Genomic DNA, 22612 nt, shown 5'->3' on the forward strand with positions numbered 1-22612 from the left:
ACTTAATTTAGACAGAAATTTAGTGCTTTGGGAAAGTTGCTTTGAGTTGTTTTGTGGCGTGTATCCACAGCAGCGAGAACTTCAGAAATGTTTCCACAAATATGCAAAAGTGGTTAAGGAAAGCTGTCATTTTATTTGTTTACATGCATATTAAATCTTGTTTATGCTGTTTCTGAGTGAAGACTTTCATATCATTCACTTTTATCTGATAGCTGAGGTTGTTATGATGAGTCTATGGTAATGAATCAGTCTCATGATGCCAATAGACTGATACCGATTGAACTTGTTATTTCTGACAGCCATTTCAATAAAACTGATATAAATGTGATAGTTTGCAATCATAGCAAGTTATTGAAGTTATGTGCAAAACTCAACTTGAAAAAATAGGATTCCAGTAAAATATTGTCGGACTGACACTGCACCCTTACAAAAACTCCCATATTTCTGTCATGACACACTTCCACACAAAACATGAGTAGTTCCGCACAAACCCACTCACTCAGCTCATCCACACGAGCGTCACCTTAAGTCAGATGTTAGAAACGGACGGAAAAGAATCTAAGAGCAGAAACGGCATATCTGCACAATGAGAAGCGACAGACGGCTGGCGAGACACTCACAATGACACACACTGATGTGACGCAAACACACACGCGCATCATGCACCCCTAACTTACACACGTTTGTCACATCAGGTAAGTGAACTGTACGCATGATTGCTTAACTGTGCATAGATGTGAGTGCATGTTGGATGGACTCTGATGTGACACTTTCAAGCAGACGCAGCCAAATCAGAAAGAAATGTGTTAAATCAGCTGTGAACCTGACCCTGTGTGTGTGTGTGTGTGTGTGTGTGTGTGTGTGTGTGTGTGTGTGTGTGTGTGTGTGTGTGTGTGTGTGTGTGTGTCTGTGTGTGTGTGTGTGTGTTTATTCATTTATTTAGTTTTTAATTTGACTTTCTCATGAGTTTAAAGGCAAACTTAAAAACTTTTATTATTTTTTTAATCTTTGCTCTCTATGAACCTGGATATATTTGATTACTCACATAATTGTGACTTTTACAGTTGAAACAGAATAATTCCTTACTTGGAAAATCAAGCCCTCTATAGGGGAAAACATAAGGTTGAAATCCCTTTAAAAACATTAAGATTTCTGGTGCCAAATGATAATTTTGGCATCCTGTGTCTAGTTAGCTCTTAGCTCACTACTGTAGCAAAGGCATTTGCAAGCGTGGCGCAGAGTTACTGAGTTACCCACATTCCAGTTACTCAATTCTCAGACTCAGTTCTTCATTTTCCCCCTCCTGTCTTTTGCTGGTATCCACTTTTATCAGCTGAGGTTTTTTTTTGGTTGAGCAGCTTGTTCTGGGTTTGTTAGCCTGTTAGTCGTGCATCGCACCAGTTATTATGGTTTTGTCCATCCATATTTTCTCATTTATTAGAATAAACTACCAAAACAAAATTCAGTAACTATTATATTTTACATACTAGCTATATGACCATTGCTTGTACAGTGTCATCTGAAACAGCTCTTTTTCAGGTGATGAAAAACACAACAAGCAGAATGTGTACATTCAGTGTATCAATGAGTTTTTTGTGTGTTGTACTTATTTAATTTATGCATTTCAAATTTCTCCATTTATCTTAATATCAAATGATAAATGTAAACCCAAACATCCCCAGATGAAATAGAATTCAGTATGCATATCCAGTACAGAGGCCCTACACTTGCATGGAAGTCTGGTTATATTTTATTTTCATGCACTCACTGACTTGGAGCAATTTTAGCTGATAAACCATTTTTTTTCTTTCCATTTTCTCTGCACTTTCTTGTTGTCTGACGCCACCAGAGGAGTGTGTTCACTGTAAACTGTTTTGAGCTGTGGAAGAATGGGAACTTTTAAATGCGTGCTAACATGACATCCAAATGAAAAATCACTTTAAATTTTTATGTTTCATTTTTGTGAGAACTATTAAAACCCGAAAACAAGGAAAGTCAGTCATGGGTACTTGTTTGTGTATATGCGTGTTTGTGTGCTACATGTTATATTTAACAATGCGTGCATGTGCTGCATATGAGTGTAGGTAACTGGCTTTGTTACTATGTGCATGTGTGAAGTTTGTGTGTGTGTGTGTGTGTGTGTGTGTGTGAGTTCCCGTGGGGGAAATTTTGAAAATGCATGAATCCAAGCATAAAGGTATAAATCTGTCACACCAAGACCTATAATTCACCCCCTCGTTACCCATCAGCCCTATCACACAGCCGACCCGGCAATGGTTACACAGCTGACCGAGTGAGTGCCGCGGCCTTGTTGAGTCGTGCTTTTGAAGATGATGCAACACGATGGACAAGCAAGCTTTTGCTTTAAAAGAAATGAATCTGATGTTTTATTAAAGAGCTCACTGCTTGCCATGCAGCGTGAAAAAAATACAGTTGGGGGATGGAAGTCTGAGAACACGATAAAAGACAGGATAAAATCACCTGAACACGACCTCATTATAGTGGCAGTACAGCGGTTGATCCTGGTGTTTTAACACAAGAAGGAGACAAGTGTGAAGTGGAAATGAACACACATCACAACTTTCCTGAATGCTGATGTTCAGTTTTGCAGACAGGTAAACATGTAAACAACTTCGGGCTGACTAATCAAATCAATGTAAAACTTAAAAAAAAAAAAAAGGCTGCATGCAGAAAAAAGACAAAGAGGAGGAAGAAATAAATGATTTTAATCTGCAGCAGCACATTTACGACGCTTGTATAACTCAAATACCTGAAGGCCCACGTGACATAATTGCTGCAACCATGTGCCAAAAATGTAGAGTCCATTACTTTAAAGTATATGTTCAGCTTATAAAACTGTTTTATATCAAAGAAATGCACATCAAGAGCCTCTATAGTGTGGACTGGCACTGACTGCGACAAAGACTAACATGTGCTTGGTATAATTATTACAACCATCTGTCATTATCTTGCCACAATTATTAGATTAAAAACTTGAAATGTGGAAACCCCATACTCCATAAGACTAAATTATTTTGATTGCAACTGCATGTACACCAAAGGTGCTCTATTGCATCTGCTGACTGTAGAGGCTGTGACCCACTGCCATATTTAAGAAAACACTCTGAGATGATTTGTTTTTTGACATGGTGCATTATCCTGCTGGATATACTCAGGTATGCTGTGGTATTTAAATGATGCTGTTGGTACTTAGTGCCCCCACAGCATCACACCATGTTGCTTACCCTAAATTCTGACCGTATCATCCAAATATCACAGCAGGAATTTTCAGTCTTCTCCACCCATATGTTTCAAGGTTCAGCATGTTGTGCATTCAGAGATGCTCTGTTGGACACCTCTTTTGTGGCATGTGTTTTTTTTGAGTTACTTTCGCCTTTCTATCAGCCATTCTTCTCTGACCTTTGACATTAACGATTTTTTTGCCCAGAAAGTGCTGCTCACTGGCTATTTTCTCTTTTTCATACCATCTGCTGTAAACCCTAGAGATGTTGTGAGGGAAAATCCCAGCAGCTCAACGGTTTCAGAACTACTCAGACCAGCCCATCCGGCACCAGCAGCCACGCAGAGTCACTTAAATCACACTCTGATCCTTGGTTTGAGCTTCAGCAGGCTGTCTTAATCATGTCTACGTGTATAAATACACTGGTGAGTTTACATACATACATAGATATTGTACCTATGTACAATATCTATGTATGTATTTAAACTCACCAGTATAAATAGTTACTTCAGTCACAAAATACATACAATATTGTATGAACACCGGGTGCTGTAAATAGTCAAATTTAATAGATATGGCATCAAAAGCCGGTAATTAACTTAAATTTTGGATCATTCACAAGAGAGAATACAGGTTTTATCCTTGAATGAATTTTAAAAAACAAACATTATTGTGGAGATGAGGAGAGTTTAGAAGAATCATCTGAATGTTTTTTTTTTAATTAAATCCATTTAACTGGATGGTTGCAAAATTATAAAGAGCAGAATAAAAACAGATTAAGGCAGAAAGACAACAAAAACCTTCTTGAGCACATTGCAGGGCAACCACTAATTTGTTACAGAAACTTTATAATACTAAACTTCTTCCTGGCACATAATGAGCATACGAAGACAAAAATAGGGAACGTACAACTCTGAAAGGTATTGTGTCTCTAAAATAAATCCATTGCTGAACACTGCTTACCTGAACTAATGATAAGACTGGGAAAACCATCCTAAAATTATAGCTTATCTAAATTCATTTTCTTCTCTAAAATGAGCTCTTCTGCATTTAAACATATGTATTTCTAAATGGACTGTCTTTGCATCAGATTTATGACCTGTAATAATTTATATTCAGTAGTAGGCATCTTGAAAAACGTAATAATAATAATAATAATAATAAAAAAAACAAATAAGACTCCGTGTAGGTTCAGAATCAGTAACCGTTAATGTCCCCAACCTGCCGAATGCAGTTGTCCAAATGTCCAAAAGAGGGCATGCTGTTACCTCATGTGGCTGCCAGTGCAGTCACTCATACTGAGAACATGCCCACACTAATCCAGACCTGCATGTGCTTGAGGATAAATTAAAATTTTCAGCAAGAAAATAGAAAAGCTTAAAAAAAATGTATAATACTAAAATGAACTTTGTTTAACTCAGACACATTCTGCACCACAACATCATCTCAATGAGGCAACACTACAAATTTGTACTTAATGTAATTACTTCTAAATGAAAAGAGAGCCAACCACAGAACATGAACCTGATACAAGTTACGTAACGCTGTGGGAAGCATGATTAAGTTTTACAAAAAGTACACTTGTCAGTTGCTCAGATCTACAAGGAAACCACGCAACCCGCTTCTTTGATCAGTGAGGCTAAGGTGGACTGAAGCATTAACAGATGTTCAGACAACTAATGTAGAAACCGCAAAACTGTCCATCCTTTACAGGTGGTCATCTTAACTGCGCTACGGTTTCAGGGAGCAAGCTGAATGTGAAGAGACAGAAAATTAAAATAAATCCAAGCAGACTGCTAAAAGCACAGATGTAAACAATAAAAAGCAACTTTAATGGCGATGAATGTACAGCTACATGAGTGGAAAATTTGTTACTGCAGCAGTAATGAAAGAAAAAACAATACAACAGGTTCTTCCGGTTTTTATATAACGCATGTGGAGCAACAACATATGACCTTTGTTCAATTAGACCTGTAATGAACAGTGTAACGAGAAATCCTGAGGCATAATTATCATCAAATTTCATAAATTAATCATTTGTTGGTTACTCGTCTTACTCAACAGCGAATTTGAATTTCTTTGGACTGATTATCAGACCCAGCAGGCTCTGACACACAGCACAGTTGCATGTTTTCTGTTTTCTGATGTTTAAAGTCATTAACTGGTAAAAAAAAAAAAATATGTAGCAGAAATACTGATAGTGAATAAACCTCACAGCTTCAACACACCACTGTCACTGACACATTCATATGCCACACCTATATTTCCTGCTCATCATTCGAACAGTCACTTATTTATTAAAAAAATTCAAACACATTTCACGTCTACAACTAATACATAACAAAAGTCACCTTCGCATATTTTCAACGTTTAGCCAACAAAAAATGTTTCTAAATGTTTGTTTTTTTAATCAGAGATAATCACAGCCCAGAGCAAATAACTCACAGGTCTTACTGTAAACCCTCCCACAGTGGAGTTAATTCAGTAAATACTTTATTGCGTCATAGTCTGCATGTATTCTCACATTGTTAGCTTAAAAAGTAACTACTTTTGTTTTTTGCCATTGACTTTAGTGTTAGTTTAATTACTTGCTTAACTTTTCTATTTTAAAAAATAGATTTATATAAACAGTGAGCAAAACACATACCAAAACCCCCCAAAATTGATGTTTACAATTGAAACTAACAGTTCAGAATTGATTTATACACATAATTATACATTAAATGCAAAAGTCATGTTTCCATGATCTTTCTCTTTGCTGTTCACAATAAGCAGCTCGTGCACATCAAGTCTCAGTAAACTCAGTTTATTCTTAGAGATCAGTGGGAAAAAGAAAAAAAAAGTAAAAAAAGAAAAAAAAAAGATACCAAAAGTTAAGTTAGTGACAGAACCTTTCTGCAGAACATGCAACAATTATCTCCTAGATGATTTTATTTGCTGTTAAACTTGACGTCATCAAACTTGACTATTTTTCCATCGCGAGTCACCACCTCCGTCTGCTCCCATGTTCCCATCTCTCCATTTTTCTCCTCAAAACGCCGCACCACCACCCTGCCTGTCGTTGGCAGGTTGCAAGGAAGATCCTTTGCAGCTTCACGTAACAACTTCATTTTCATTAAGTCCTCTGCAACGTCTGCTCCACCTTTTGGCGCCAGATCCTGATATTTGTTCTTGTCATCAGGCCTCTGAGGGGAAGGAGGAAGGAGCAGTGCAGTTCGAGGCAAAGCTTTTATCTCTGGCCTGGGGGAACGCTCAAATAGCCCCCCTGGAGGCCTATTTATAGGTAACTGATTTTTGCCAAACTTGTTTAATGGAAATGGATCCTTGTTCGGTGGAAAAGCATGGTTTATTGGCGACGGGTCCCTGATTACTGGAGATGGACCTCGATTCATTGGTGATATGTCCCTGATTAGTGGAGCTGCGTCTCTGTTTAGTGGTGATGGAGACTGCCTTCTGACATTCGTGTGTGGTAGAGGTGGCTTAAGGTGCTCTTTTTGAACGGGTATGTCCGTGACAATGCCTGCACTTGCAGCTCTTCGGATATCACTCATGACCCCACCCATGGAGGCCCTCAGAGACGGGTCTTGCTCTACCATTCTGCACACTGCGCGGCAGTATGGCTGGTCCTTTAGGACTTCCTCGATCTTTTCAGGACAGACACTGGGTGTGTACAGACGAATCCGGGCACAGAGCTCAGCAATGATTTTGCCCATGGCCCAGACGTCTGAACGCTGATCTCGCTGGCTGCACCTCTGCAGCACCTCGGGAGCCGAGTAAGCCTCATTCCCCATGTCCACTGCAGAGTTTAGACCACGTCTGAAGAACTTTGCCAGTCCCAGGTCAATAATTACTGCTCTGTTTGTGTTATGCTCCACCTAAAAGACAAACACTGTTCACCAAACATGAAATATGATCTGATAAAATTACATCTCATACAGCTTTATAAGGTGGATAATGTACAACCAGCTTTTGCCCAGAGATAAATGACTTCTTTGAAGAGTCTGCCAGTGAGAGAACTGCCAGCTTCACGATTCTTTTTTTTATCATTTGTCTGTTTGTTGATTTTTAGTCGACTGTCTTTTCAGATTTAAATTTGACTAGTGTTAGAGCACTTTATAATCTTGTAATTTTAAACAGTGTCTGTGCGTGTGTTTGTATGTATGTGGCATTTGCAATCATTCACAGTTTCACTGCACCAGCTGCATGCACTTTATCCTGCATGCTTTAATTTTTGAGACAACCATATACCCGTCTAAGTTGATTTTCTTTCATGGAAACTGAAAGAAAAACAAAAATAAAAAAAAAACCCTGTTCTTTCTCCCCAGAGTCAATAATTAGCTTTCATTTTCATTCACCCGTATCCTCGTATCTAGCCCAGATGTTAAAAAGGAACATCACATTAACAATCCCATCTTCCACTCACCATGATGTTTTCAGGCTTGAGGTCTTGATGGACGATATCTTTGGAGTGGAGAAGAAGCAGCCCTTCACACATGCCGACGATGATGGTGCCTTTATTAGCTGGAGTCAACTGTAGTCATAAAAATTTGACACCAAGTTTAGCAGGGCCAGGATCACAGCAACAGTCATGCTGTACTTAGTTAGAAATCCTTTTCTGTTAGCCTTGAATTAAACTGCTTGTGAAAGTGCAAAATAAATCAGGCACGTGCATGCTAAAACATGTTAAACGTTACACAACAGATGACTGAAAATGAAATTGTTGATCGTTAACTTTAAACTGCAGTATATTATATTCTCATGTTTCCATTACTAAACACACTAGTAAAAAAAATTAAAGGAACACTTTTTAATCAGAGTGTAGCATCAAGTCAATTAAACTTCTGGGATATTGATCTGGTCAGTTAAGTAGCAAATGGGGTTGTTATTCAGTTTCAGCTTCTTAATGAAATTAACAGCAGGTGCACTAGCGGGGCAACGATGAGACAACCCCCCCCAAACAGAAATGTTTTACAGGTGGAGGCCACTGACATTTTTATCTCCTCATCTTTTCTTTTTTTCACTAGTTTTACTAGTGCTTCCAGAAGGCCAGTATGTGAATGTCTCTGACCAAACAATCAGAAACAGATTTCATGAGGGTCGCCTGAGGGCCCAGCATCCTTTAGTGGTCTCTGTGCTCACTGCCTGGCACTGTGAAGCCCATCTGGCATTTGCCATAGAATACCAGAAATGCCAGGACCATCAGTGGTGGCACAAGTTCACCCTGAGCACATGTGACAGATGAGAAAGGATCTGGAGAAGCCGTGGAGAACGTTATGCTGTCTGTAACATCATTCAGCATGACCAGTTTGGGTCAGTGATGGTCTATGTAGGCATATCCTTGGAGGGGCGCACAGGCTAGGCAATGGCACCCTGACTGCCATTAGGCATCGGGATGCAGTGGGTTCTGGGTTCCTCCTGGTGCATGACAATGCCCAGCCTCGTGTGGTGAGAGCATGTAAGCAATTCCTGGAGGATGAAGGAATTGATATCATCGACTGGCCCCCCATGCTCGCCTGACCTAAATCCAATAGAACACCTCTGGAACATTATGTTTTAGTCCATCCAACGCCACCAGGTTGCGCCTCAGACTGTCCAGGAGCTTAGTGGTGCCCTTGTTCAGATGTGGAGGGAGATCCTCCTGAAGACCATGCGTCATCTTATTAGGAGCATGCCCCAGTGTTGTCAGCAGGGTTATAATAGTTTTGGATTTTACATTATAGTTTAGTTTTAGTTAGTTTTTACTTTTTTTTCTCTAATTCAGTTAGTTTTAATTAGTTTTCAGAGTGGTTTTGCTCGTTTTTATTAGTTTTTATTTTTGGTTTTATGCTTAGTTTTAGTTAGTTTCAGTATTAGTTTTAGTATTTTCATACTTAATCAGGTACGCTTTAAAGATACCCTTTAAAGAAATATATTCAGCAACCAACTGTTCACAGACAGCAGAACTACATGCTAAATGTGTGTAATATTAAGGACACACATGAACATCAACAGGGAGAAACAAAGAACAATATGAACTCCAAAACTCGATAAATTCTACAATAAACTCCCAATAAAGTTCAGCCTCAGGGCAGCAGATTAATAACAGCTACATGTGGTGTTTGACAAAAACAAACTCCTTGAAGGAGTCAAAGCTCAAATCCAGCTGCATCCTGATGTTCTCTCCACCTGATGCTGCTTCTGTTTTGGAGCTAGCTTGGTTAGATGCTCGCTGATTAGACTTGCAGGGTCTTTGCGGCCTATGTAGCCTACGGAAGTGTCCGAACTCATGTCCGCATTTATGCATGTATAGCTGGATTGCGTGTGTTAATTACCTTGTGGTTGTGTGCTGGGGGTTTTTTGGTCCTTGCTCTTTGTGCTCAGTTTTTAGGGTGCAAACATATTTGTCCCTGTTTTTTCACTTTCTTCATTTCTTCACGTCCATTCCCATAGTTTCAGCAGCTCCCTCCAGGAATTTGCTGACATTTGTGAGTCCTTATATTGATGCTTTGATTATTAGTCCTGATTGTTATTATCTGACTGATAAAGTAGCCGGAAACGCACAAGGACTAAACACAACGTTGTGGCTGCGTTGACCCGACGAGTAGTCACGTTTCTCTGGAGGTGCAGGCCAGGTTGCCTTGTAGGATGAGAGCGGTTTCCGTAGCTGCCTTGTGTGCGCTTCTCAGGTCTACTTTGATGTTGGTGTTTTTTTTCCTGACTAAGAAGTGTTCCGTACATCATCCACAACATCATCCACAACAAGACACTCGCTGCTATCTGTGCTATCATAGTAAAAAAAAACAAAAAAAAACACTCCACATGGGACTCTCTAAGGGGGAACGCGGTGTGCGCACACACGCACATGCGCACCCATTTGCCCGACGGCGTTCCGAGCTTAAACTCGGAGAGAGGAAAAAAATGATTTCATATCAATCCACAAGACTTTTGAAAAAATAACAATATCTATAATTTCAGTTAGTTTTAGTTAGTTTTGTAAACTCACAATTCAGTTTTAGTTAGTTGTCGTTTCTTCCTTTTAATTTTAGTTTTTATTTATTTCAGTTAACGACAATGTTTTTTCAATTTCAGTTTTCGTTATTTCGTTCGTTTTCGTTAACTATAATAACCCTGGTTGTCAGATATGCATACAAGCATGTGGCAACCAAAAAAAAAAAAAAAACTACTTAGCACTATTTTGTGTTGCTGTAATGAAATGTTTGGCAAAAAGGAATCTTTAAATTCAGCCCTCTGTAGGCTGATGAGTTTCATTTCCATCAAATGATGTGGCATCCTTTTGTTGCTAATAGATTACCCAGTCCAGTATCAGTATAGATATCCAGCATGATGATTTTCCCCCTTTGAGATCTGATATATAGCTATAGATTTATAACCAGTGGATCTGGTTGTACTATTTTATGTATTCTAATTGTATAATTTCTTTAATTTCAAGTTGAATTACTTTTGTCCTTTTTCTAGTAAACTTACCTGTATTTTAGACTTTGATGCCTTGAAGATGGTGGTCTCTAAGTCCTCTCCAAAGATAAACTCTAGTGGAATGATCCATTTTCCATCTCTAAGAGTTATGTTGCCCAGAAGCTTCACTATGTTGGGATGATTTGCTTTACTGCAGATCAGTGATAAGTCACGGAGAAAAGAAGAAATTGACAAAATCAAAAAAACAAACTTATTTTCTTTGGCTAAATGCTGGCTAAAACAATCAATTCAATTTTATTTATATAGCACCAAATCACAACAAACAGTCACCTCAAGGCACTTTCTATTGTAAGGTAAAGACCCTACAATAATTACAGAGAAAACCCAACAGTCAAAATGACCCCCTATGAGCAAGCGTTTGGTGAGAGTGGGAAGGAAAAACTCCCTTTTAACCGGAAGAAACCTCCGGCAGACCCACGGAGGGACAGTCATCTGCCAAGACCAGTTGGGGTGGGGCGAGAGACAAGACAAAAGACACATTGTGGAAGAGAGCCAGAGATTAATAATAACTAATGATCAAAGGCAGAGTGGGGTATAATCAGAGTTTACTCTGGGGAATGAAAAGGTGAATGAAAAACACTCAATTCATTATGGGAACCCCCCCCCAGCAGACTATGCCTATAGCAGCATAACTAAGGGATGGTTCAAGGTCACCTGATCCAGCCCTAACTATAAGCTTGATCAAAAAGGAAAGTTTTAAGCCTAATCTTAAAAACAGAGAGGGCATCTGTCTCCCGAATCCAAGCTGGGAGCTGGTTCCACAGAAGAGGGGCCTGAAAGCTGAAGGCTCTGCCTCCCATTCTACTTTTAATTATCCTAGGAACCACAAGTAAGCCAGCAGTCTGAGAGCGAAGTGCTCTACTGGGGTGATATGGGACTATGAGGTCTTTAAGATAAGATGGGGCCTGATTATTCAAGACCTTGTATGTGAGGAGAAGGATTTTAAATTCTATTCTAGATTTAACATATCTGCTCTCTCTTTCTAGTCCCTGTCAGTACTCTAGCTGCAGCATTTTGGATCAGCTGAAGGCTTTTCAGGGAGGTTTTAGGACAGCCTGATAATAATGAATTACAATAGTCCAGCCTAGAAGCAATAAATGCATGAATTAGCTTTTCAGCATCACTTTGAGAAAGGATGTTTCTAATTTTAGAAATATAGCACAAGTGCAAAAAAGCAGTCCTTCATATTTGTTTAATATGTGCACTGAAGGACAAATCCTGATCAAAAATGACTCCAAGATTTCTCACAGTGTTACTGGAGGCCAAAGTAATGCCATCCAGAGTAAGTATCTGGTTAGACACCATGTTTCTAAGATTTGTGGGGCCGAGTACAAGAACTTCAGTTTTATCTGAATTTAGAAGCAGGAAATTAGAGGTCATCCAGGCCTTAATGTCTTTTTTAGGTTTTACAGTTGGAGGCCACTGTTGCTTTTTCCCTCCTCATCTTTTCTGACTGTTACAGTAGGAGCTGTGTGACTGTGGACTGTTGAAGATACAATGGAATAAGTAAGGGGACTGTGGGAGGGAACCTAGAATAACCGGTTTTTAATCAATCAGATCCCTCCGGCACAGGGAGGAACATTTATATGTGTTTATAACTATGTGTAGTGCATTATAAGCTATTAAAATGCTAAATAGCTGTACTTAGATTTAATTTATTACCTATAGTTTTAAAATTATACCATTATACCATAACTATTTTCAGTGAGAAATCAATACATGATTTTCATTTGTCTTCCTAGGCATAAACAATTAACAGACTTAGTTCTATACGTTTTCCTGATTGGTGTTTTACTGTAACCCATATTTACTGGCCGCAATAGAAATAAGACATTTCATAGCATTTAATAGTGGTCCTTGTCTGCTAAAAATACAATGTAGTTATTTTAATGTTAAAATCCTCATTCAGTCCTGGGTGTGTGATTGTACACACACCTGTTTGTTCTTTCTGACCCTTAAATTCCAGCTTTAACTGTAAATATATTCATACATTTTTTTTTTTCTGTGGTGGTACAACAGTTTTTTTTGTGGCTTCATTACATTTGTATACACTTTCCTGTTTTGTTCTTAGCAAACTTTAACCAAGCTTCTTGTGCTTACTTGTACACATCACACTCTCTCTCCAGGTCTTTCCTGCTGATGAGGTGTTGGGGGACTTTCTTAACAGCAGCCCAGGTATCATTGTACTTCTCCTTGTACACCTTCCCAAAACAGCCCTGTGCGATGGTGCCGGTGGAGTACGCCATCTAGGAGACGCTGTGAGAGCCTGAGAGTGAGGGTACAGTCATTTTACAGTCAGAATAAATAGTGTAATTACAAGGACAGAAAATAAACATGGTTTCTGCAGTATGTGCCACTTTGGTGACAACTACAATATATGTTTATGACTTTCAGCAAGCTTAATACAAGCTTGTGAATATTCCTGTTGTGATGAGTGATCATGAGTAATATCTGGGTCTTTCAGTGTTTTGATGATCTTGAGATCACTCTTTCTGTCCTGCTATTGACACAAGCTGCTGAGACTTTGGGTACTTTCCACATTGAAAGAAGAGAAATTCAGCACAACAATTCAGGACAACAAGGTCATTGTAAGGGCTGTAAAATATGCTCACATCTCACTCAGGAACAGCTCAAAGCTACTTTCTCTTCACTTGACTTTTTGTTCCATACTGTGGATTTCAGAGGTTAATATTATCCCTTTCATACCATGGTGATGTATCTTTAAAGATCAAGACTAAATGCAAATTATGAGTAGCTAATATAATAAATGTTGTTATAGAATAAACTATGCAAGGGCATTTAGAGACAGATATAAATCCTCCTCAGTAACCACCGAGAGGTGAAAGTAAAAGCAAATAAACACAAGGCTTTTAAATGTCACTGAGCATATTTACCTTTAGGGTATTGTCATTTTAACTCACACCAACTTAAATTTATTTTCTTTTTCATATTTCACTGAGAACGTAAATGTAATCAGAAACAAAATGAGGCTGACAAAACAATGTTTGGACACACTGATACTGTAATTCTGTTTAAAGCTTTCTCCCAAACATTCAGTGGTTTCAACAAACTGTCAGTGCAAGTACAGAACAGGTACTCATGAATAAGCCAAATATTTCCTGGAAGGGTGTGTCACCTTTTTCTGAGTAACGCTGGAGATTCCATGTTACACTTCAGAATGATAAAATGTGGCACAGCCTGATAATCTGACTGAGCTACCATTTTGTTTTACTTATGAGAATTATGAAATAGAAATCAAGGTCTTGGAGCCATAGGGGTGTAAGTGACATTTTGCAAACTTTACAGGAGAACCAAAACAAAAAAAATGAGTTTGCTCTTACTTTGTATACTGATTTTAGTTTTTTAAGCAAAATTTTTTTTTTTTTTTACAAATTGATGACACAATGATTAATGAACAACATTGTCTTTGTCATGTTTAACTTTGTTTAACTTTGTGTTTGTTAACATGAAAATTAATTGTCACAGTATCCGAAAGACTAAAGTCAGTTAGAGTGTAGGAAATCATTTTCCTCCAGGACAGACTAAAGGCTTTACAAACATACTGCGAATAAATGAGACGCTAATCAGGAAATGAATTTGGTTCAATTACTGAATTCTGCTATAACTTGAAACCACTCAAAGATAAACTCTATAATCAGTAATCCCTTTTATTTCTACTTTACTCTACATCTTTGTCTAAACCTAGCTAAATCTAATGTGTCTCATGTTAACCTACAAAAATGCTCCTCTTACCTTTACGCTGTTGAAGGAATGCAGCCGCGTCAGGTCTGAACTTGAGTTTACATAGTTCTGTCTTTTTAATCAGGTTCCACACCTTCTTGAATTTGACACTGAGCAAAGCCAGTCCTGTTGCAATAGACTCATCGCAGGTCAAGAAGAGGAAATACACAGGTCTGAGAAAATGACCGGTAAACCACAGGACAAGTGAGAGGTGACACTGGGAATGAGGATGTAGCCACAAGGAAGGATATTAAAATTTAGATGTGAAAGATGCTAAATACCAGCAACACCCATAATCTAATCAATTACAGCAGCCCTAATGGCTGGTGAGACTATGCCTAAGCTATGAATTAGTCATGAAACAATATGCCATTTATGCTGAAACATATTCCCCAATATTAGACCTCACTCATGATCTGCTGACATTTCTTTCAGGGGCACCAAAAAGTTGGCATTTGTGGTTTTCAGTAAAAACATTAATTCCATTTATTTTTGGTTTAGAAAAATGCAAATGTGTACATATAAATAGCCCTAGCCAGTTCATGTTTTTAATATACAGATAAAAAGATGAATTGAAGGCTGAAAAAATGTCCTTAAAAATAATACTGTGTAAAATTACCTACCAGACTGCTGAATTCCCATCAGCTTTCGCTGTCTTGTGTTTTACACTTTCAGGTGATGCTAACATGATAAAATGTTAAATCAGATAACACTGCAACTGCTAAATACAAGCAGGGCCACTGTGAGCACACTAGCATGCTGGTGTTAGCATCTCGCTAAAAGTTCCACCTTAGCACAAAAATGTGTGTTTGGTCAATTTTTTTTTTTTTTTTATAACAATACTTTGTAATAAACCTTATACTGTTGGGCAGTCTGTTTAAATACCCTTAAATGGAGCTACATTTGAGGGGTGAGCAGCAGATTTAGATATGTTGGTTGTGCCCATGAAAAACTTGCTAAAACTTCCCTGCCTGTGAAAAACAGCTTATTCTGGTATTGACTCTTGTTTTGAGCTTCTGATACTCTAGGTGCTAAAAATCAGACTTTTCTTCTCCCCAACTGTAGTGGTTTGCACATGTGGGACGCACCTAATGTATATATGACTGTACTCTACATGCAGTCTATTATTATCCAGCAATATTGCTGGCTTAAAACTGCCTCCTATTTTTTGTTTGATGTTATATTTAATGAGGGGCAGTTCAGACAGTCTTGTAAAAATACTGTAGCATATTAAAAGTAAAGTGACTCAAGAATTGAATCTTCTTGTTTTTAAAGTTGTCCTTTTTTTCTTATTTATATCACAGTTAGAGAGCTAACTTAGATTAGGTCGCATATTATCAAATGCACAAGTTGTGGTTTCATGCGGTGACTCACTACACACAACATTCCCGTTGAGTCAAAAAATAAAAAACATGCCCCCCCATACACACACACACACACACACACACACACGCACACACACACACACACACACACACACACACACACACACACACACACACACACACCCAGCATGCCAGTGTGTCTTTACTTTCCCTGCACAATTTTCCTTACACAAAGTTGTCTAATGATGTACAGGTTTTCCGTCTTAGTGTGTCCTATCATAAAAAGGAAGTAACATACAGTGATTATATTTGAATAACTGTGTAATTAATGTGTTTGGGGGTTTCCTTACTGTCACCACGGAAATAATACTTTCTAAAACTTTGGGTTTTAGCAAGATTCTCACAAAAAAAAAAATATATAATTAGATCCAAAAAAGAAGAAGAAAAGAATTTTTATTCTTCAGTCTGTTAATATATAAATACTTTTATGCTAACCAAAAAATATAAGAACTGTTTAGAGTAGAAAAGGAAAAAAAACATTATGAACTGATTATATAAAATGAATCAAGATAAAAGTGGCTTCTCCTTCTCCTTCTGTGCCCAAATAGACAAGTAGCATTGCTGTGAATTTAGCTTAAAATGGTTCATATCAATAGAGCTGCAAATCTTAGTCTCAAATACTATTTTATTTTTTTTCCCAGTAGAATGAACCAGCTGCAGTTTGTTATAAGCCTACTGAGGGTTAGCCACTTGTCCCATTCAGGGTCTCTGTGTGTTGACCTCAGTCTATCATTTATATAACACAGAGACAGATGGTCACACTCACACCTGCAGCCAATTTAGAATTACCAGCTAACCTATTATGCATGTCTTTGAATAGTCGGAGGATGTCAGAGTACCCTGAGAAAGTCCAAGCATGGGGAAAACATGCAAACCACACAGAGACAGGCCCCAGTCAGCCAGCAAATTCAGACCAGGAACCTTCTTGGTGCACGGCTGTATTGCTAACCACTGCACCAGTGTGACTTTTTTATTGAATAATTATTTACTTTTCTATGCAATTTCAGTAATCAAACTAAAATCAGAGTTTACAGTGTTTCTTGTCAGTGTTACCTTTTATTCAGGATGATCTCAAATAAATCAAGGGATCACGTTTCACCAAGTTTTTCCTTCCACTTTCCTTTTTGGTTTAATTTGTAACAAAAACAACTAACCAAAAATGAAACGGATACCAAAACTGTGACAGGACAAACCACAAATTCGCTCTTTCCCTTTCTTATCCCTCTGCCCTGCCCTCGTTCAGGGAATCCCTTTCATTTTTGATTAGCTGTTTTCCATTTGCTCCTTTTTTCTAAGCAGGAATGCCTGCAATGTTAAAAAAGTACTGTTAAACTATTTCTTTAAGCTACTGTCTACATACAAAATGACTTTAAAGTATAAGCACCTTATAATACATCTGATCAACTTTTGGTTGGGTTGTAAATTTTAAACTAGTGTTTAGTATAGTGTAGTGTAATGACTAACACATTCACATAACATCCCCTGCCTTAGACGGAAGGAGAGGGAGTGGGCTGCATCAGGAAAAAAAAAAGTGGGTCCATCTGCTGCTGTGAAACCTTGGGAATAAGAGAGAAGCTTTTTGTAAACCATTAAAATTTTAAATCTAATACTGACCATTGCATACTCATAGACGCCGTGGTGCAAAAAATTCCGCAACAATGCATCCCAGAGACGGCATGCTGACGGCTGCTGAGCTGAAATCCCGGGATGACCTCTGGAGACCTTTAAGGCAGACAAGGAAAAAAATACCAGCTTGTTCTTGGTTGCACTTTCAAACTGAACCCCAAAACTCTTTCATGCTGTTATTTACTTATCTATATTAGTGTAAGCAAATAATAACAGCAGCGGCACATTGCGTCGGTGACACCTGCCTTGCCACTGCTGTTGTGTACTTACACTAATAGATTATTATCTCCCTCCACTTTCACTTTTGGTTTGGTCTCAGTGCAAGTATTCCAGCAGAGAAAAAAAGGAACAAAAGAAAAGCAACTAACCAAAAGATGGAAGTAATAACCAAAGTCACAAAGTGTTTTACTGAACACAATAAAATACCTAACAATACATATTTTTTAAATAAATATTTGAAGTCCATAAAAATGTGTGGGATATAGCAAGCAAAAAGGTGTAAATACAACATTTAATATACTTATGACACACCAAATGCCTGCTGGCTCAAGTTTCACAATTAGCAGGAGGTGCATCTAATGTCATGAAAGCAAAATCATAGTGTCCCAACTGTTCAACTGTTTCTTTGAGCTACTGTCTACATACAAACTAACTTTTAAGTATTAGCATATGATAATAAAAGAGCAAAAGGAAAACAACTAACTAAAAAAATGAACACAATTACCAAACTAGGGCAGGGGGCATCAGGGAGCGTCTATTCATATGTGCTAGGATACAACAGCTCTCCAACAATGCAGCCCGGAAACCACATGTTGATGGCTGCTCTATGAGGAAGTCCTCAGATGACCTCTTGGTTGCATTATTAAATTGAAAACTACAACACTTTCAAGCTTTTATTTAATTACCTTCATCAGTGTAAGTAAAGAACAGCGGTGGCATGCTGTGGCTGTGAGACATGCTGTGCCACTGCTGTCAGTGACTTACACTAATTATTACAGTTAAAAGAGGAAGTTTGGGGTTTGAAAATGTCACAGTGTAAGTCACTGGGTGCTTCCTTGAGACACTTAAAGATAGATTTAATTATAAAACCAGAAAAAAATATATAAACAAATAAATATTTAAAGTTGTATTGTGTATTTACACCTGTCTGCTTGCTGTAACCTAAACATTTTAATGGATTTCAAAGAATTACAGATTTATTTAAAACTATAATCTATTGATCTCTTCACCGTTAACTATTTTATTGTGTTCTGTAAAGCACTTTGTAACTAAATTTTTAACAGTGCTAAGTATTCTGATCATTATTACTACATGGTTCAGTAAAGGTTCACTATGCAATCTTGAGAAACTGTCCCTTTTGTTCAGAAGCATTTCTAGTAAAATACTGCCACCCAGTGGTTAAATAATGCCAGCTCTATTGTAGAAATAATAAGTGCATTTCATTTCCTGAATTGCTTTCTCTGGTGAGAGATCCTCTGTTGGCTGTCTGAAGAGCTCACTGTGAAACGATGGTCTACCCGTCGGATTATTTACCCCACACTCGACCACGAAGTAAGTTTGTTTATTAAATTCTGTTGTTTAACAGTTTTAAGATGGCAGCAGGAAAGATTTTTTTCCTTTTCCTGTGCTCATCTTTGAGGCTCTTTATTCATTCTAGACCAGTAAAATGGCTGTAGCAGCATTTCATTCTGTCTACCGAGGCTGAAACTTTACAGGCTGCAACCGAAAATGTAAATCAGATCACGATTTATTCAGTTTTGCAACAAGAAAAACAGTTTTAGTAACGTTTTGCTTTGGTAACAAATTACTAAGGAAGATCAACACGTGTCGCTAATATGTTGCAATATTAATCCAGAGAAATAATGTACAGTGTTCCTGTTAAGGCGTATTATCTAACTGCTGCACACTGCAGTGACTCATTAAGAAAAATACGCAGCTTTAAACAAGCCATTAAACATTTAAAACTATAAAATTGACTGTTTTGTTGATGAAAACAATTTTCAGTGGCTTGACTATGCTTTGTTTTACACTTAAAGGTGGGGTGAGTCTACACACTCAGGAGAGTGGGTACGTTTGGTTGTGGTTATTTTTTGCTTTTGACCCAATGATTCATAAAGTCATGTTAATCTTAGCTATGCATTATGTTTGCTTATCCAACAAAATGTTATGTTTTAACTAATATTTTAATTGTGTTTTCACACACACACACACACACACACACACACACACACACACACACACACACACACACATATATATATATATATATATATATATATATATTTTACAATTACTACAAAAAAGGGGGAAACAAAAGCAATATATTTTCCCATGTTACAGTGATGCAGGTCTCTCCTCCAACATGGAGCACAAGTTCTGCTATCACTATGAAGAAAGTATCCTGCCTACAACTGACACGGGAACGGGGAATTGTGTGAGGCCCATTCCTAAAGCAGAGACAGACACAAAGCAGCCCCCTGAATACTCACCGGGATCTACAATAGAGGGATTCCACTCCAGTTTGGCCAGGATGCAATCTGGGCTGGATAACAATCTCCCACATCCTGTTGTAGACTTAGATCTGGCTGACATTAGCACGGGAGAGGAAGCAGTCAAAGCTTTACCCGGAACAGCAGCCATTACGCAGGGACTCATGGATGATGAAGGAAGTAATGGTAGCATCAAGTATGCCAGCATGGACACCAGAAAAAAAGCAGGAAACGCTGCGCCAGTGGATGAGGTGACAAACAGAAAGAGGCACATGAAAAGAGCTGGTGGGAAGACATGGAAAGGTAATTAAGTTTCCATTTTGCATCTGTTGAAAACTGTCATAAATACTCAAATATAATATTTATATTAGTTATATTTATATACACACATAACATACACATGTGCTGGCATATTTAATACTGAGGACATAGTTAAGACTTTTACTGCACTGCTATTCTATTGATGTTTCTTTTATGTCACGTTTTATGTTACATTCATGACTGGACAGAATATTAGAAACACTTATATAACACACTTGAGTCATCGGCTATATTAACATCTTCAGGACTGTAAAGTTGGGGGAAAAAAAGCTAAAATATTAAAACACTGTAAATGCCAAATGCTGGTAATATACAGGTGTGCTAAAAATAAGTTTAGAATTTTCTGGAAATTTTCACATGTAGTAGCTACTGTAATAGAGAAATGAAAAACAAACTTTTTTCCATGACAAAGCTTTTTTCCCGTTCTGTGTTTCCAGTGTACCTTCTGTGTGTGGTGGCAGTTCTGCTCACAAACTTCCCTGCCTGTAAGGGATCTGATGGTATGTTGTACTACATGCCCTTTACAGGTTTTATTATCTTAAACAGGAGCTATAGTTGGATTACTTTATATTATAATACTATATTGAGCCCTTTTGATCATTTATGTGCAGTATTTTTTTTAATGCTACTTATGTTTTTGATCATACAGTAAATACTCAACATATTTTAACTGTTTATATGCATATTTTCTTGTTTTTCTAAATGCAGGTGGGCCAAACTGCTTCGTCTGCAAGGATAAGGACAAATGCCGCAGCCTGAGAATTATATACAACAAAGACGACAGAATCCTGTACAAGAGAGACAACAATGGGGCTTTTCCAGGATGCCCTGAAATGCCTCCACCTGTGCCAGACTCTCCTGAGACCTGCACTGTGTGCCAAGACCAAGTGAGCATCATCATTAGCTGCTCAAACGACACTGAAAAAATCCAGCCAGAAGGAAATGCATCACTCATCCAGGACATCGCTAAAACATGTATGTAGGACATTAATGTAACATTAATTTGTGTTGGTTTTAATAAAATGCTGGTTAAAATATACCTGGACATCACGGTTAAAAATGAGGCAAATTTAATTCAAACTACAGTTCTTTCGTCAGACAGGCGTTTAAAAATATTTTAACAATATTTTACACAACTGCAAAATCACTGGGACAGTTTTAAGGGATCTCCCAAGAGAACTGTAATATACACCGTCAGCCGCCGGTGCAATCGCGTTCATAAAGTTGAAAGTTATGACCATACCCCATTAGCAAATGACAATCAACATTTAACTCTGCAGGAGCTGCACAATATTTTCACACAATAAAGCTGAAAAATATATATTTCCCCTGGGATGTTCGATCTTAGGTCCAAGTTTCTTAACAGTTGCTCGAAGCCCCGTTTTTTTTTTTTTGGGGGGGGGGGGGGGGGGGTGTCCTCTATGTTACCACATCAGTATTTTCCATTCACCATTCCTGTTAAATAGAATGCCTTTATTTGTCATTATACGGACTGTACAATGAGATTGGAGGACCACACCTGTTCAGTGAGCATAACTGAATGGAGCACAGCTGTTTTGTTTTTTTTTTGAAGTATTTTTAAGTACTAAACCATCATCGGAGGAGGAGGCGGCTCTGACGCTGACATGCCCAGGCTTGTCTCATTGTTACGCGCTAGGGCGCTCTGTGAACATGGGACAGCCCCTACACAACGGTTTAAATTAGTGCAGTCTGGATACATCCTAAATATACGAAGTTTTATTTTGGAGGCTGTAGTTTGTATTGCTTTTGAATGATATTAAATTATGGGTGATGGTCTTTCTATTGTGCTGTGTATCAAACTGGATTTAAAGCACATATTCTGTAAGTGTACTTTAATATACTCTATGTGTAAACAGCTTTGCCATCATGAACCCATAGTAAATTGTCAGTTTATTTTTTTAATAAAATATTTTAATTATTTTAGATAACGGTAATTGGGTATTCATGTAGAGTCCGTTTCTTTCTTCCTGTTTAGGTCTGCAGTATAAGACTTCAAACTCGACACCCAGTGGAGGGACTTCCCATTACAGTAAGTGCTTTATTTTCACATCTGGTCAGGTAATGCTATAGAATTTTTCTGATAATCATTTACAAGGGGAGCTGGATAAGAGAATAATGATTACTAACCGCCATACCCTGATGAAACTTTCTGAAGCTAGTAGGGGGCAGGCACAACAGGCTGGGATGTAAAAGCATGAACAAATATGAAGCTGAGGCACAGTGACTTCTCTCAGCGAGGCGACAGTTAAAAGCATGTTAAATGAGTATCTAAGAACTCCACCAATTAGCAGACTCGGTACATTCCGAGTGGTACA

The 22612-nt window shown here is 38.1% G+C and overlaps 1 protein-coding gene across 1 annotated transcript; it reads right to left on the reverse strand.

Annotated features, from left to right (window-relative positions):
• Window positions 1–5087: 5087 nt before the first annotated feature.
• Window positions 5088–14670, reverse strand: LOC115794778 (serine/threonine-protein kinase Nek6). Its single transcript, XM_030750426.1, has 5 exons — window positions 14468–14670; window positions 12815–12980; window positions 10706–10844; window positions 7665–7772; window positions 5088–7116 (listed from the first exon to the last, which is right to left on the reverse strand). Exons 2-5 carry the CDS (start codon window positions 12958–12960, stop codon window positions 6172–6174), a joined length of 1338 nt encoding a protein of 445 aa, XP_030606286.1. The 5' UTR covers window positions 12961–12980; window positions 14468–14670; the 3' UTR covers window positions 5088–6171.
• Window positions 14671–22612: the final 7942 nt, after the last annotated feature.

The sequence above is a fragment of the Archocentrus centrarchus genome, chromosome 16 (genome assembly GCF_007364275.1).
Source record: "Archocentrus centrarchus isolate MPI-CPG fArcCen1 chromosome 16, fArcCen1, whole genome shotgun sequence".
Lineage (NCBI taxonomy): Eukaryota > Metazoa > Chordata > Actinopteri > Cichliformes > Cichlidae > Archocentrus > Archocentrus centrarchus.

Excerpts from the sequence above, each read along its gene's own strand:
- LOC115794778 (XM_030750426.1), bottom strand. The coding sequence starts at position 12,960 with ATGGCGTACTCCACCGGCACCATCGCACAGGGCTGTTTTGGGAAGGTG. Across the intron at positions 10,845-12,814 it reads AGAGAGTGTGATGTGTACAA|TAAAGCAAATCATCCCAACA; the intron begins GTAAGCACAAGA and ends ACTGATCTGCAG. Across the intron at positions 7,773-10,705 it reads CATCAAAGTCTAAAATACAG|TTGACTCCAGCTAATAAAGG; the intron begins GTAAGTTTACTA and ends TTATGACTACAG.